The sequence below is a fragment of the Eptesicus fuscus genome, chromosome 5, assembly GCF_027574615.1.
Source record: "Eptesicus fuscus isolate TK198812 chromosome 5, DD_ASM_mEF_20220401, whole genome shotgun sequence".
NCBI lineage: Eukaryota > Metazoa > Chordata > Mammalia > Chiroptera > Vespertilionidae > Eptesicus > Eptesicus fuscus.
Window position 1 is genome coordinate 55,160,941 of NC_072477.1, and position 16,625 is coordinate 55,177,565.

The 16,625-nt window shown below is 37.7% G+C and overlaps 1 protein-coding gene across 1 annotated transcript in view; it reads left to right on the plus strand.

Moving 5' to 3' along the window:
• The window catches only part of WDR72 (WD repeat domain 72), a 183,754-nt gene that overhangs the window by 93,790 nt on the left and 73,339 nt on the right, over window positions 1-16,625 (plus strand). The window contains exons 16-17 of the mRNA XM_028147777.2: window positions 977-1,056; window positions 6,771-6,966. Coding sequence (XP_028003578.2) covers window positions 977-1,056; window positions 6,771-6,966 — 276 coding nt within the window. The remainder of the gene's footprint in view (window positions 1-976; window positions 1,057-6,770; window positions 6,967-16,625) is intronic.

The window sequence follows — 16,625 nt, forward strand, 5'->3', positions numbered from 1 at the left end:
ACATACATATATCTATTAATATTTAAAATGGTGATTTAATGAAATACATATTAGACTAGTACTAATTTTAAAAGTTGATAGCAGGATTTCAGACCTATATAATACATTAATTTAAATAGACAATCATAGTCATTTTTCTCTCCAGCGCAAGCCCTCATTGTTTTTTATCTCATTCAGGGATCTGGTACCTAGATAATATATTTTACCCATCAGAAAGCCTTAATTCATCGATTTTTCACTTAGGTGATAATATGTACATTTTCAATTAATGAAAAGGTACTTATTAAGTGCTTTTTGTGTAGGAAACTGCTGGACACTCTATAGATCAATTTAAATAAACCAAGCCCTAGCTCACTCTTAAAATTTCACACTGAACATTAAGGCAAATGGATAGAAAGGAGATTCAAGAGGGCAGACTTAAAAGAAACAATACATAACAAAATGAGGCAAATTAAAACCGAAGTGCTGTACCTATTGATCAGAGTAGCAGAGCTGTGTGAGGACAAATCAAGGGAAGTCTTTTATATGATTTCTGCATGATAGACGCAATGTACAATTTCAGGAACTATTTGCATTAAGAAAGAATTATAAAATTTGGTGATCTGTTTGAGTGGTAATATTAGTCATTACATTTTGTTGGCAAAAAAAGGTACAAAGATGGGTTTAAGGTGTAAAGATGAATTTGATTTAACATAGATATGTATTAGTATAATTATTATAAATACGTACATTAATGAGTGGTTTTTGACTCTCTCTGTACATGAAAATCATCTGAGGTACTTTTACAGAGTATTCATGCCTGACCCACTGTCATCCTGAGACTTATTAAATCAGAATCCCTAAAAGACTGACCCTGGGCTTTGGTTTATGAAAAAAGTCTCCCCAAGTGATTCTTCTGCGCAGCTGGAGTTGAGGACTATTGGGTGCATCCATTTAGAATACTTTCAGGATATAAATGTGTTCTGTATGTTTCTAGGTAAGAATGAACCCCATCTACCTGAAGCTGATGTTTCTCTTTTGAAGCTAATTTCCTGTTGGAGAGACCAGTCTGTGCAGGTATGACACAGCGCATGTTTTTGATTATGGAAGAGCTTATTGCTGCTGTGGTTCATTCATCCTCCCCTTTGCTTAAAAGTATGACTGAGTAGGCATGCTTGTCCTCACACAATGTCCTCCCAGGGCATTTCACTTAACAGGATTAACGCAGAGACTAATAATGAGGGGGAAAGTGGAAAATAATATATACGAGGGTGCACCAAGTTAGGGGGTCTGAATGGAGGGAGCTAAGGAAGAGATGTTCATGGGATCAGTAACTTACTACTCATTGAAATTTCAGTTTGTGGCACAATTGTCTATTATTTTATTTCAAAATGTCCCTAGGCTTAGGAATTTGGTAAGTGTAATTAGAAATTCTTTTTCTATCCTGAGAGTAATTCATTTGTGAGCTAATTTAGAGGGCTGGTTTCAATGCCCAATTGAAGTATTTTCTTTTTTCAGTCCTAAAAGTAAGTGGATAGCTGAATACATACAAAAAAAATCTGTGCATTGATTAGATGGGTACTTATTGGAACTTTGTTCTTCTTCATGAGCTTAATGCATATCAAATTTGCAAGACAAGAATAGCTGTAATGACAATTAAAAGTGGCTATTTTGGGTACAGGAAAACAAAAGAAAATTAACTCAGAATAAACTGTGGGGGTTGACACTATAAAACCAAGTAAACACAACTGGAATGGTTATTGAAACTGGCCATGGGGGGTTACCATGGCCAACAAGTTTCTATATGATTTGCCCTTAGCCTAACCTCTTTGCTCATCCTTCTCCCTCCTATTTTTGCCATACTGAGCATCTTTATATTTCCAGAACATACAAAGCTCATTTCCACCTTAGATCATTACTGTTCTCTTGAGCTGTTCATTTTTCCATTTATCATTTGCTCAGAAGTCAATTCTTAGAGAGGTCTACCCTGATCACTCCATCTAATAGTGCCACCTCCTCCCTCACCAACCCCATGCCTCCAGCCACCATCACATTACCCAGTTTTATTTTCTTTTTTGTGTGCTTTTTTAAATGGAGAGTATACCTTTATTTTTTAATATATTTTTATTATTTCAGATAGGAAAGGAGAGGGAGAGAGAGATAGAAACATCAATGATGAGAGAGAATCATTGATCAGCTGCCTCCTACACACTGCACACTGGGGATGGAGCCTGCCACCTGGGCATGTGCACTGACTGGGAATGGAACTGTGACCTCATGATTCATAGGTCAATGCTCTATCACTGAGCCACGCTGGCCAGGCTACACCTTTATTTTTTTGCTTGCTTATCTTCTGTTCCCTCACTGTTATATTCAGCTTGCTGAGAGCAGGGGCTTGGTATCACTCACCCCTCTTTGACCAGTGCCCAGAAAAGCAGTAGTGACAGTAGCCAGTCAATAAATACTGAATGAATGAATGAATGAATGAATGAATAGCTATGCAAAAGCCTCTGTGATAATCAAATGGACATCAGTACATGTTTACTTTACCAGCATATTATCAATAAAGGAGTCTATCTATTAAAGGTGCGATTTTTTTTTTCCTACTAGCCAACGAATTCCACAATTGGGAGAAATCCTTAAGAAAATGAATTCAACAGAACATTTATCCTGAATTGCTCTAACTAAAGATATTTTGTAGTTGTTAATTTGACTTTCAGATAAGTTTTAATGTGGTTTGGACTTGCTTGGACTAGTGGATCCTTAAGGTTCTATGATACTATGACCTTGTGCAAAATGCTGGGAGCAGGTACAAATATTACCAGAGTATTTATGACTCACACTATAGGAAGTCCAAGCTTCACAGTTTGCCTTTCATCTCTGCCACTAGCCTGATGAATGACTCTGGAAGATAGGGTTAACTTGACTATTTTCCTCATGTATAAAGTGGGAATGAGAATTTTTGCAAGTATCCATTTAAATTCTTCATTAAGCAGTCCACAAATTACTGATAAAGCTGTTCATTTAAGTAGTTTGTGAAATCATGTTAACTTGAATCTACTTTTCAATGTATTTTAGAATCACTAGGTGGGAATGGAATGCTTTTGTAAAATAGAGCAAAATCCCACTTCAGAAGTTGAATGGGGGCGTACCTTTAAGGGAGCAAGTAAGAAGGAATGTATTTTTCAGATGAATAAGTTTGTCTGGAAATTGTCTCTTTTGCTTCTCACACAAGAAACATACCCATATTTTATCCCTACTATCTATACAACTTATCTTATTGGAATAAGGGATGAAAAAGCAGCAGCAAGGTTTTGGGGTTGCTAATTTGCATGTTTCTGAAGCTGCACTGACATACTTGGGATTTTCTCATCGAACTCCAGTGAGTGAAATATGACATCAACACCTCTAAGGCAGAGGTGTTGTGGCTTTTTTCAGGAGATGCTGCAAAGACCAGTGTGAGCCAGATATTGGAAAAATGCTTTTATACCAGAAAATCCGGACATTGGAACTATAAGCAGGCCTTGGGGGCTCTTATGAGTCTTTATAACATTCTGTGCTATTTCACTTTGCTGTTTCAAGGTCTTAGTAAAAAAACATTAAAATTTTTAGCTTGCCTATGGCACTGTAATACTTCTAGTAATAAGTATATGGCCCAGATTTGTGGCTATCTCTTTCCAGCTAATGGATTAGTAAACCTTATTTTAAATCACCGCACAGTCCCTCATAAGAGTTTAATACTTTGCATATCTATTTGCAGAGAAACTTGCATTCAGAAGACAGCTTGATATCCATAGTGCTTTCAATTCTAGCTCTTTATTAAAATCACAAATACTGTATAAATGTTACATTTAGGGGCATAAATTTTATCCCTACTATCTATAAAATTTATCTACTATATTTATATATTAGAGAAGCTGAAGTATTGATAGTTTAAAAGAACCAATAAATTATACTTTCCACAGTTTATGTTTTTAAAGTGTTCAGGATCTATTTCAATTCCATTAGTATTTATTTAGTGCCCACTGTATACCAGATACAGTGATAATGTTATTTTAACCTGCTTATAAGCGGTATAGTTTCTCTGAATTGGAACCATGCTTTATTGATTTCACACTGAGCATCAAGTGTATATTTTGAGTTTGTCTCCAGCTAGGTGTATGCCATTCAGTATTCACTTTTAAGTTTTGTGGCTCTGAGTATCCTATTCATTATGATTAATGTTTCATTTTGTTATTTTTACTTCCTCTTGTTTTCAATGATACTATTATTAATTATTCTTTTGATATGTATTTGTAGTGACAAATATGTCAAAAACCCCAAAATACAATAGTTAAAAAATGTGGTCATTATATATAAATCCAATAATTAGAAATGTTAGATGAAATTACATACACCCTTATAGGTTTTTAAGAAAGAATATTGATCCTGGTTGTTATAGACTGTTGTATCCAGTGGGATAGAGGACTTTCTAAGTCGCAGTGGTGGGCGTTCCTAGAGATGATAATGATCACAGTGAGAGGCAGCCATACTTCCATGGGGCAAATGGCCAAACTGCTCATTTGGAGGGGTAGGCCAAAATCTGGAGGGACCATGGGTCTGAGGATGTCCTCCAATAGCCTTCTGAATTACAATTATGCGCAGAAGAAAGTTCCACACAGGATTCTGTGATTGGAAGCTCTCATTCTAGCCGCTCTCAGTATCACAGACTTTGTTTCATAACTGAGGCCATGAAGTCCCAGAGTACCACCCGCACTTGTCAAAGGTTGTAGTTACTGTCATAGTTGGATCAGAAGCCCAGGCTTTCTCATTTCTTATTTAGATTTCTTTTTACCACATCATCCACATCTTGTAATCAGTGCTGTCAAATAAAATGTGTGACAAAATTAAAGTAAAATTCATTGATGTGAAATTGTTCATGAATAATTAATATAGTTTGGTCCACTATATGACACACATAAATAAGCATGGATCACCTATATTGTGGTATAGAGTGTATGCTAGCAAACATTATTTCTAATAGTTAATACAATATCACATATTATAACATGTAGATATTAATATCATGATTCACTAGTACCTTGATTTGTAGAACTGTTAGATTCATGGTATGCAATAACTGACACAGTGTTGAGAATCTCATCACGTGATATGCATGAGTGAGCATTATGTACCTGTACTGTGACAGGCAGTACTACAGTGTTGGTAGACATGGTATAGTACAGTGGTCGGCAAACCGCGGCTCGCGAGCCACATGTGGCTCTTTGGCCCCTTGAGTATGGCTTTTCCACAAAATACCATGGCCTGGGCGAGTCTATTTTGAAGAAGTGGTGTTAGAAAAAGTTTAAAAAATTTGGCTCTCAAAAGAAATTTCAATCATTGTACTGTTGATATTTGGCTCTGTTGACTAATAAGTTTGCCGACCACTGGTATAGTAAAATCACTTCACTCATTATCTATTTTTTCACAAGCTAACCAAGCATTTGAGTGTGAGCATTTGAATGGTTAAGAACAGAGGAATGATCAGTAATCAAGAAACCTCTGATACTTTTAGGAAGCTTCCCATATTGGAAGGTCAAGGGCCCAGGTCCTTCTGCCACAGTCTCTTAGTAAGCATCTGCCCTCAGCAACAGCTCTCTGAGTGTCCCTGGAGCCTAAAAGTCTCATTCGCGGTCATGCCACATAAAAGAGACTAAATAAATATTTAGATGAATACATGTTCTGTTTTTGGCATCAGCCTCTCTCCATCACCCTAGTGTTGCCCCAAAGCCCACGCCCCAGGCATTGTAAGAGCAGACTGGGGATAATGCGGAGGGGGCAGTGGCAATTGTGGAACCTGAGTCATTGGAGGGCAGGTTTCAGAGGAGAAAGGAGCAGGCATTGGGTGGTGGCTATATGAAAGATTTAACTGTCAGCCAGAGAAGGATAATAGGAAGGTGTCCCAAGTTCACCTAGATCAGCAGTGTCCTTCATTTTTCCCTCACTTGGCTTTCCTTGAACTTGACCTAACACCTAGACTGTATCTCATTTCTTTCCAGAAAGAGGCTAAGGTACACCAGCTTTTTACTCAGCGATAGAGGGGAAGAAACTTGGCACAAGCTATGCAAAAAGGACAGAGGAACAAAGCTCAGAAGACCTGTCTATCAAGTCTGTGTAGAACTTGGGATGTCATATACCATATTATTTATTTTGAAAATGAACATAGTGGATTAGGTGCCCTGTGACAAGTATTCCCCCATCTCCTCCAGTCAACCACAGGTCCTTGAGTGGGCATGTACAATAATGGGAAATTGCACCTTGCAGTATTTTGATCTATATAAAGCCACGTGCATATACACAGAGTTTAGTAAGATTTACTATTAAAGTCTTGTCTTTAACTTTCTGTATTAAACCTAGTTTAAATCACGTGTTTTTAGCTAAACAGTGCTTTAGAGCTAGACATTGTTTGAGGAACTACACTTGTCTTTAAGAGCATTATGACATATTCAAATTAATTTCCTTTATTTCCTTTATTTTTCAGTGAAAATATCTAAAGAGAAGGAATTCAAAACTCCTTTCAACTTTCCTGTATAGTATTTTGCATTTACAAAAGATCAGTGTGAAGGTTTGGGTGCCAGTTCTCAGTATCTGCATTTTAATTATTTCATATGCTAATCCTAGTGAAATGGAACATTGCAATTTATGTGAAACCTTCCTAATAGAAATTTCAGGCTTTGGGTTTTGTGCAAAACAAATTATTATTATTTGTAATAATACTAAATATAATTTGTATGGAAACACAAACTTAACAGGTAATTGAAGCAATACAAGCTGTTCTCTTGGCGGAAGTTCAACAGCACATGAAGACCTTGAGAAAGACACCAGTCAGCAGTGAACCAGGGTCCGTGAATGAGAATGGTAACTACCGGATGATGCAGATCCAGCCACGGATGGAATGCACGGAGGAACTAGAGTTACAGTGTATTACAGACAGTTTGTCTCTGCAAAGTAAGTGCAAAATTTATTGGCATCCTCTTTCATCAGGATTTTTTCTACTACTTAGAACTTCTTGAGAATATGAGTTCACAATATATCATTTCTGCAAAAACCATGCCAAGTGCCCTGTATCTGACCTGTTCTGCCATCAATTTCCTCTTATAATTGTCAGATTTTTAAAGAACTTCTAAATTCTATTATAATCAGTAAATATTTTCCAAAACAAAATCTATATTATTTATTAAAAATGTTTTGAAATTAAGTGATTAAAAATGAAAACAGGATTAACAGTAATAGCTTAATGGGATATACAGTATAAGAATACCTCATCATAATGGGTCCTAAGTTTGTTTTCATTTGCTACCATGATAGTACCCATGTGCCAGATTTTTTCTTTTCTGGGAATAAGAGACATAATAGAAACTAAAATTAAACTGGTTTATATGTGCTCGCTTCGGCAGCACATATATAAACTGGTTTATAGTTGGTCCACTTGATTTTATAACACATTTTATTATAACTTTATAATGATAATGTTTATGGCTTATGGCAAGCAAATGAATCTAAATTTCTGCTGTAAAACATTAACTCATTTTTCAGTCATTAGCTGTGACTTAAAAAAAATAAGTAAAAAACAGTTAAAAATAAGTGCAATTTGATTTTCAAATTTATTAGTAAGTTTTTGATGAAAAAATTGATTTATAATATGACCAAATGTATATTTTTGTCAGGAAAACATGTTACAAATTTACATGTTGCAGGTTGTTTAAAATTGTTAGGTACTCAAAAAGAGATTTTCTTTTTATTTATTTGGGACTCTGAAAAATGTTGCTATAGTTAAAATGTTTAAATCTTAGAAGAGATGTCATTTTTTGGGGTAAGGGAGAGCGATCAACCAAAGGACTTGTATGCATGCATATTAGCCTAACCAATGGACATAGACAAGAGGGGGGTGAGGGCATGTGTGAGGGAGTGGAGGGGCTATGCAGGGATAAGGACACATATGTAATACTTTCATCAATAAAGAAAAAATGCATTACATTTTTTTCTTCTTACTATTTTTATAAGATACTGATTGGAGAGCACTATGTAGTGAAAGAAGGTACATAGCAGAAAAAAAGCTTCTTCAGTTAAGGCCAAAAATCAAAATAGAATATTTCCTGATACCAACACAGTTACTGAAGATGGAAAATCCAATAAGTAATTTGATAAATCTCAGTGGTGATCTCAAGTCATTTGTTTGTTAGTTGACCAGAAATTAGCTTCAATTAACTGATAAATTCACCCACTTCAAGGAGCTCCTTTTTTATTACATCATATAATTGTAGTTGTGTGACACATTTCAAGCAAGAAGCATAAAAACCCCTTTTAAATTAATTTTCTATTACTATGTTTGAGTTTTCAATTCATTTGGAGAGGCACCCATATGCCATTAATAGGTTTCTTCCAACTGTCCAAACACAGCTAATGTCATTCATCATGTGTAAATGCTCCTTAGGTGGCATTTCTGTGCCTTATTCCTAATCATGAGTGTCTAACTTATCCATTGGCCCAAAGACCTTTTTCTTGGTGAGAAATTCATGGCAGGAAATCAAGGTGAAACTTCTGATGAGTTTTGTTGTCACATGAATTACCCATTATTTGAAGTTTCACTGAGGCCCTGTTCTGTCCCCAGTTTTATTGGGTATAAAAACTATCCTATCTAATAATGAGGTAATATGCAAATTGACCATCACTCCAACACACAAGATGGCCGCCTCCATGTGGTCAAAGATGGCCGCCCCCATGTGGACACCAGATGGCCAGCAGGGGAAGGCAATTGTGGGCGATCAGGCCAGCAGGGAAGGGCAGTTAGGGGGGACCCAGCCTGCAGGGGAGGGCAGTTGGGGATGATCAGGCCTGCAGGGGAGGGCAGTTAGTGGGGACCCAGCCTGCAGGGGAGGGCAGTTAAGGGCAACCAGGCCTGAAAGAGAGGGCAGTTGGGAGGGACCAGGCCAGCAGGGGAGGGCAATTGGGAGGGACCAGGCCAGCAGGGGAGGGCAGTTGGGAGGGATCAGGCTTGAAAGAAGGGCAGTTGGGGAGGACCAGGCCAGCAGGGGAGGACAGTTAGGGGTGACCAGGCCAGCAGGGGAGGGCAGTTGTGGGGGACCAGACCTGCAGGGGAAGACAGTTAGGGGTGACCAGGCCAGCAGGGGAGGGCAGATGGGGAGGGGACCAGGCCTGAAAGGGAGGGCAGTTGGGAGGGACCAGGCCAGCAGGGGAGGGCAGTTGGGAGGGACCAGGCTTGAAAGAAGGGCAGTTGGGGAGGACCAGGCCAGCAGGGGAAGACAGTTAGGGGTGACCAGGCCAGCAGGGGAGGGCAGTTGTGGGGGACCAGACCTGCAGGGGAAGACAGTTAGGGGTGACCAGGCCAGCAGGGGAGGGCAGATGGGGGGGGAACCAGGCCTGAAAGGGAGGGCAGTTGGGAGGGACCAGGCCAGCAGGGAAGGGCAGTTAGGGTCGACCAGGCAGGTAGGGGAGGGCAGTTAGGGGCGATCAGGCTGGCAGGGGAGCAGTTAGGCATAAATCAGGCTGGCAGGGGAGTGATTAGGGGGTGAACAGGCTGGCAGGCAGAAGCAGTTAGGGGCAATCAGGCAGGCAGGCGAGCTGTTGGGCGCCAGAAGTCCTGGATTGTGAGAGGGATCTCCGACTGCCAGTTTAGGCCCAATCCTGGGCAGTCGGACATCCCTCAAGAGGTCCCAGATTGGAGAGGGTCCCACATTGGGGGGCTGAGGGACACTCCCCCCTCCGTGCATGAATTCTGTGCACTGGGCCTCTAGTTAATACTATAAAATGTCATCTTACTGTGACTAGAGACACTCAGAATTCATGTTAGATATTAACTATCTTTAAATCATTATGGAATGAGCTTTGCTAATGTTAAAAGAAAATTTAGGGTTTGTTTGTGATAAGAATTGGAACACAAAAATATTACAATTTATATGTTGTATTATATGTTGGTAGATGAAAGTTAGAATATTTTAACTAAAAAAAATATATTCAAAAAATGCTGAGAATCTTTTTTTGGGGGGGAAATGCTGCCTGTAGGAAAATATTAACTGCAATTATAAGTAAATCAGAAACATATAACATGCATTGAAGAGGAAAATTTCCAAGTAATATTATATTTACATTAACACTGCCTATTCAGAGAAACTTAGAAAAATGACAGGAAAAATTTTAGACTTTTATTACAGTAGTATGTATTGCATTACTTGAAGAAATTTTAAAATATATATAAGTAAAAAAACTATTTTACTTATTTCAAATGTCTGGATTCAAAGGTTATGGAGATGGTGTGGTACTCTTCATCAGTGTGATTATTCCTCAAATTTTGTAGGCAGAATGTCCTTGAAACATCTATTATTTTACCAAATATTATTATAATAAATGGTTTATGTCATTTAATTTTATCAAGTTCTTGTTCGCTTGTTGTCTGTGAGCTCCCCTCCACACCCTTTTAAAATTATTTTTTCTTTTTAATTGAATTTTTTTATTATTATTTTTTTTTTTTTGGTTACTTGATGCATCCTCTTTGTTAATCATTTGGAAAGTAAGAGATGATGGTTTTATGATGCACAGATACTCAAAAACTCCTTTTATGCCAGGGCATAGTATAATTGGTTTATTGGTATAATAGTAATATAGCAATAATAGATATGGAAAAAATAATAATAACAACAATTATCGTATTCTTAGTACATTCCAACACAATTGTAAGTGTTCTCTCACTTTTTCCTTTGATTCAGACATAATTCACATGAACCTTAAATCTGTCTTCAACATTTGAGTCATCTGTGTAATCAATTTTACAGTTTTTAAATGTCCATGTTCATGGAAATGAAGTTTTTAATGTACAGCTGAAAGAAACTACTCTCTGAGAAAGACAGAGCCTGAGAAATTGCCCCTGTAATTTTGTTATTTGACACACTAATTATATATCTCCCTCATATACATGAAATAAATAATATTTGAAAAAAATAACTCCATCACCATACCAGCTATCTTGAATGCCACCAGTAGTGTATATCTTGTACCTTGAGATATGCTTTCTTTTATTATCCTATTTTTTTTTCAATGAATAAAACTGGGATTTAAAAAAGGGTGAGTACCTTGTCTACAGTAAAAAAAATACTGAAAACATGGATGCATATTCTCTTAAACACTGTGTTCTTGTCCAGTAAACTGCATTTTCCACACTGGCAGCTTGAAGGAAATTTGCTCTAAATCAGCTCAGTCTGAAAATTGAATAATTTATTGAGTGGTTTTCTTAGATTTTTATTCCTCTCTCATAAATCATACTTTCTATTACCAAAGAAAATGCAGAGTGTTCAATCGCTGCCCTCTCAGCCCTTATAATAAAGAAAATCACCAGATTTTTTTAAACTATTTGTACGTGAGATGCATCTAGAAAGCAGTGGAAATGGGAGTGAAATGAAAATTGAAGCATAATGCGTTTGAACTTTATAATTCCGTATCTTGTTTATTTTCAGTGTTTTCATTTCTTACATTTCACAGCACGTATTTTATTTGAGGTTTTAATATTTGTCTATTGGTATTTTATGGGAGAGTGGTGGATTTTATCTGAGTTTACTTTTTTATAATGATTACTTCGCTATCTTCCTTAAATCTCTTTATTAAGAAATTATATAACTAACACTCACATTTGAGGCTAAGATTCATTGATTTAAAAATAGTAGTGTTTCCTATTATTAAAATACATTTGAAAGTTATTTTCCTTTATTTTTTGAATGTTATTTGGATCAGTTTAAACAAGTGCTCTAAATTGTTCCATTAAATAAATTGGTTTAAATAGAAATGGAGGCTTTGCAGATAAAGCTGTCACCTGAAATTATTGGCTGAATTTAAATTCACATTAAACTGTAGTTGTGAAGATCATGCATCAAATATGGGTATTGCAAATAATCTTTATTAGATGCACCATTTTCAAAGACTTATCTACAGAATTAAATAATGAAAATGTGAACTTTGTTTATAGTAAATCAAGGAAATAAACATTGATTCAACAGAAAAGTTTTGTGATCCTGGTGGCCGATAGCAGAGGGACTGGCTTGGGATGGTCTTCCTTTGCCTGCTGAGTTTCTTAGAAGGAAATCTGTCCAGTTGTTAAAAGGCTTTGAAATACAGTTGACTACTTCACAGGGACCACACTTTTTAAACTGTCTTTATTTATAGTAAATGCATCTTCTACCGCCCTCTATGAGGTCTTCAGGCTAAGTGAGAATACCAAGACTTTCTTCTTTCTGGCCACAGAAGTCATTTAGGAAAGGTCTGTGTGATACGAGTGAGCAAGCAGCAGAAAAGTAATGGTGGGGGGCACATCATAGAAGGCCTTGGTTGTCATAGTGAGATCCTAGGTTTTTCTCTCTGAGATGAGAAACCATTTGAGCAGACAAATGGCACACATTTCAATGGAATCACATTGTCTGAGGTTGAGGGTCCAAGGACAGAAGCAGGGAGACCAGTTGGGAGCCATTATACTAATCTTGAAGATGGCAGCCTGGCTCAAATATGGTAGCCTGGATGAAGAAGATGAAAATTGATCAGACTCCAAATGTATTTTGAAGGTAGAACTGACAGTATTTGCTGATGGGGTGAGTAGGGAGGAGTGGAGATGAAAATCTATACTTAGATTATTTCAAACAAAAAGTATTTGATACAAGATCGACCCTGCTGTTCTGGCTTGATTTGGCAGTGCAGTGTTGCATCTGGTATTCCAGGTATGCTGAAGGAAGAGTGGAAAACCCACTCCACCCTCCCACCTGCCCCTGCTGTGTTCAGTTTCAAGTGTCCCTGCTTAGATGACTTCTAGTATTAACTAACCCTCAGAAAATGGACAAGAGTTTCCTGCCAAGTAACTATGGATAGAAGACAATACTAATAATGCAAGCTTAAGCAAATAAGATGTAAATTACATTGGCAAAGTTATCTTAAGCTATGTCATACGTGTGTGTGTGTGTCTGCTGTATATATTGGTGGTGCATGCCTCAGAGCTCCTCCTTGTTATTTTCTGCAAGGAAGTGTCCCAACCGCAGCCTTTGGATGGATTGAGCTAAGTAGGCAGATGTGATAAGCTTTTGGTTATGTGGGGTTGGTAACTTCATAGTCTATATTGCACACTGTTCTATCCCTAAAACTTTTTAAAAAGTCTTTATGCATAACTCCTCTATATCACTTGTCTCTGCCTCTCTGCACTGATCCAAGAGTCGGGGATACCACAGAGAATGAATTGGAAATCTTCAGTGGAAGACACAAACTAGTGTCAGGTAACCATAGAAGCGTGTCAGACAGCCCAGAAGAGGCTGCAGGAGCACTTCAAAGAGGCACCTAACTCAGTCTTTGGAATCAAGGAGGCTTCTTGGGAAAAAGAGAGGCCTAATCAAAATCCTGAAATATGAATATGATTCAGCCAATGAATAAGTTGGAGAGGGAGAAGGTAGCTAGCTATTTGCGAAGACCAGAGAAGCCATCTATGCTCTTTTCTTCCTCCCAAGAATTACCTGATTAACACCTGCCTGAAAGGGAAACTTGTACATTAGAGAGAAACCTATGACTTGAATTTCCTCTCTGGGACACACCTATGTCTTCCTTGAATCTGGCTGTGCCAGCGCCGCTCTTTTCCTAACTCTCATGCTTCCAGAATAATGATAATGATAACGGGAATGACAGTAAGAGCTTACACCGATAGGGCCTAGTATGTTCTAAGTGCCTTACTTAACTTAAAGCATTTGATCCAACCAACAATTCTGTGGAGAGAGGTAATATTGTCATGCCCATTTTGTTGATGAGAAAATAGATAAAAGAAGTGAAGAAACTTGCACAGAGTCTTACTACCAACAGAGCCAGGAGTTAACTCCAGGCATTCTGGTTTCAGTATCTGGATTCTTTATAACTATCAGGCACTGCATCCCAATTAACCATTTAACCTTCACTACTTCTTAATTCAGCAAATATTTGCCAGCGTGTCCTCTATGATAGTTACAGAGATAAGTATTACCCTTGTTTAGATTAAAAGGCAGCACAAACTGAAATATTTGGCATAACCACACAGGAAAGATTGTCTTAAAGAAGTTAGTCAGCAAATATCAAATACCTAATTTCTACAAAAAATAAGCTATTCCACTAAAAATGTACTTAATACTAAAGATTTTTATTTGGAATATAAATTTAGATAATTACAAGTTTCAGTGGTTAAAAGATAGAATGTTTTACAACTGGGAGCTGGAAATGCCAACTGGTATAAGGTAGAAATGAAAAAGACCTGGCATATATATTAGTTAAAGGGGTTAATGGTTAGCAGTGTGCAAGGAAGAGATGAGGAAATTTAAATTTTTATTTTTTGCATTAATTTGAATCATGTACTAGACAATCTTACTCAAATATCAAGGTATTCATATTAGGTGAAGACAAATTTATGTATGGTAAGCAAATAAATTATTGAGCACCTAGAATATATTGCATACACTTCAAAAAAACACTGTTTGTCATTTGAGTTTAATATACGTCCTATTTTATTTTTAGCTCCTCATAAAATTGATGGAGAAATCTCATCATTTCCCTTATCCTCCATATAAATTCCTCTCAACTTCTCCACTGCCTCTGCCCTCTCTGTATCATCTGAAAGATCACATTGCCTTAGAGAGACTGATAGAGTTCACTGCTCTTTTTCCAAAAGTAGTTTCACCTTTCACAGAGATTGAGATTGATGATTTTCATCTTGGCATATGAAGAACTCGAGTATTTCATCGTCTTTTTTCCTCCTGAGCAATCAGCATGCCAACCTGGCCCGACTGCACAGAGACTGCAGCATCAAGGGATTGAGTTAAATATTTCCTTGGTAACAGTTGTGCAGGCACCACGTATTGATTATCGTCTGCATACCCATTTAAATTTATTGACAAAGAAAAAGTGATCTAGATTCTGTCGCTGAAATCGATGTGTTTTGCGCTATTGTTCTCCCACGCTGAGACTGGCCTCCCAATACTGACCCCTCAAGGACAAGGGTCGGGTCTATTTATCTTTTTTCCTCCCATCACCTAGGATGGTCCTTCACCCTGTAGCTGGTAATAAGTGTTTATTGAGTGGATGGATGAATGGAAGGACCGGGGGAAGGCTTGTACTAAAGATTCAGTTAACTCCTAATTAGTAAGAGAAAGAGGAGACAAGGAAAATCAGCTGATTGCTTTTCTTTAGCAGCCAGAGATCGTCTGGAATATAAACTAAAATTGTGCTTCCTAAGCATCCTCACCCTAGGCTCATGTGGAACATACACAGCAGGCTCACACAAAAAAATTAAACATAGACACATGAATGAATCTCATTTGTAACCATCCAGAACACGGCTCTTTGCTGATGGCTGATTACTAGTATTTGGCTCTTCCCTCCTCATTTTGTCATGATCTGGTTTCAGTCTGTGTTTAGAGAGCCCAAGCCTTGCCTTAAACTTGTCTTTGCATTCTTATTCAGTTACAGCTTCTCATGGAAATATTTAAGGAGCTGCTACGTCAAACACTATCTCCTCAGCATCTGGACTTCTGGCTCATTCCTGATCTTTTGCAGCCAGGACCCCTTAGGCTGCAAACCTGGGGCCCTCTTTACAACCCAGCTCACTGGGTCAACCTCCTCCCCATGGACTCCTTTCCTACTTCTGAGCCTGGGACTTTGTGTGATATTAGTTCCTCCCTAAAATGCAATTCCATTAGATGGTATGGATATGCATTCCTCATTCTGGAAACAATTTTGGTATGACAATATTCCTTGAGAGGAAAAGCAAGGATTTACTCAGCTTTATATTCTCTGCAGTTAGCACTGTGTCTGGCACATGGAAAGGCAATTGCTGGAGAAATGGTGGCTAAAGGAAAAATTATCCAGTTGCCCCCATGGCATTGAAATGTCTCGTTCCATCAGAATGCCATTCACCTTGCTGGCAGGAGCCTTATTTTTCCATTTTAACACATCAAAATATTGACCCAATTCTTAGTCTTAGAACAATTTGAATAACTTCAAAACAGCTATTATTAAGGGCTTACTATGTATAAGGATCAATGCAATCTGGGGAAATTTTTTATTATATCACGTTCTACACTTCTTACGTATCCTTCTAAAATAGTACTTATCATCAGGCATGCTAATTGTTTGTTTATTTGCCTTTTCTCACCATGTCTCTGAACTCCTTCAGGGCAAAATGGGAACATATTAATCTTATGCTCTTAGCAGCTAATGAACCACGTGGCTCATGATGGGTGCTCATTTAATGTTTGCTGCCTGGTAAGCGAATGGATGATAAATGATGGTGACAGACACGCATCAAAGAATTCTGAGCTTAGGCAGAAGGAAAGCAATCCTAAGTAACATGTTAATGGTCTGTAGGTAGAAAGAGAATGAAAAAAAGATTATTATAGGGATGTTGGTTTTCTTCTAAAGTGTTAATCCACAGGCAGTACTTCAAATTTATCTGTTTAGTTCAGGAGCAATTTATCTGTATAGAGAGCCACCAGGAAAAAAATAATGCTGATGTTTTAAGGCAAAAAAAAAAAAAAAGGCAAAGACTTGATTTTCAATCCCTGTGAATAACTTACAAGAAATGAAGACCGTTCAGAGAAGAGTTGTTG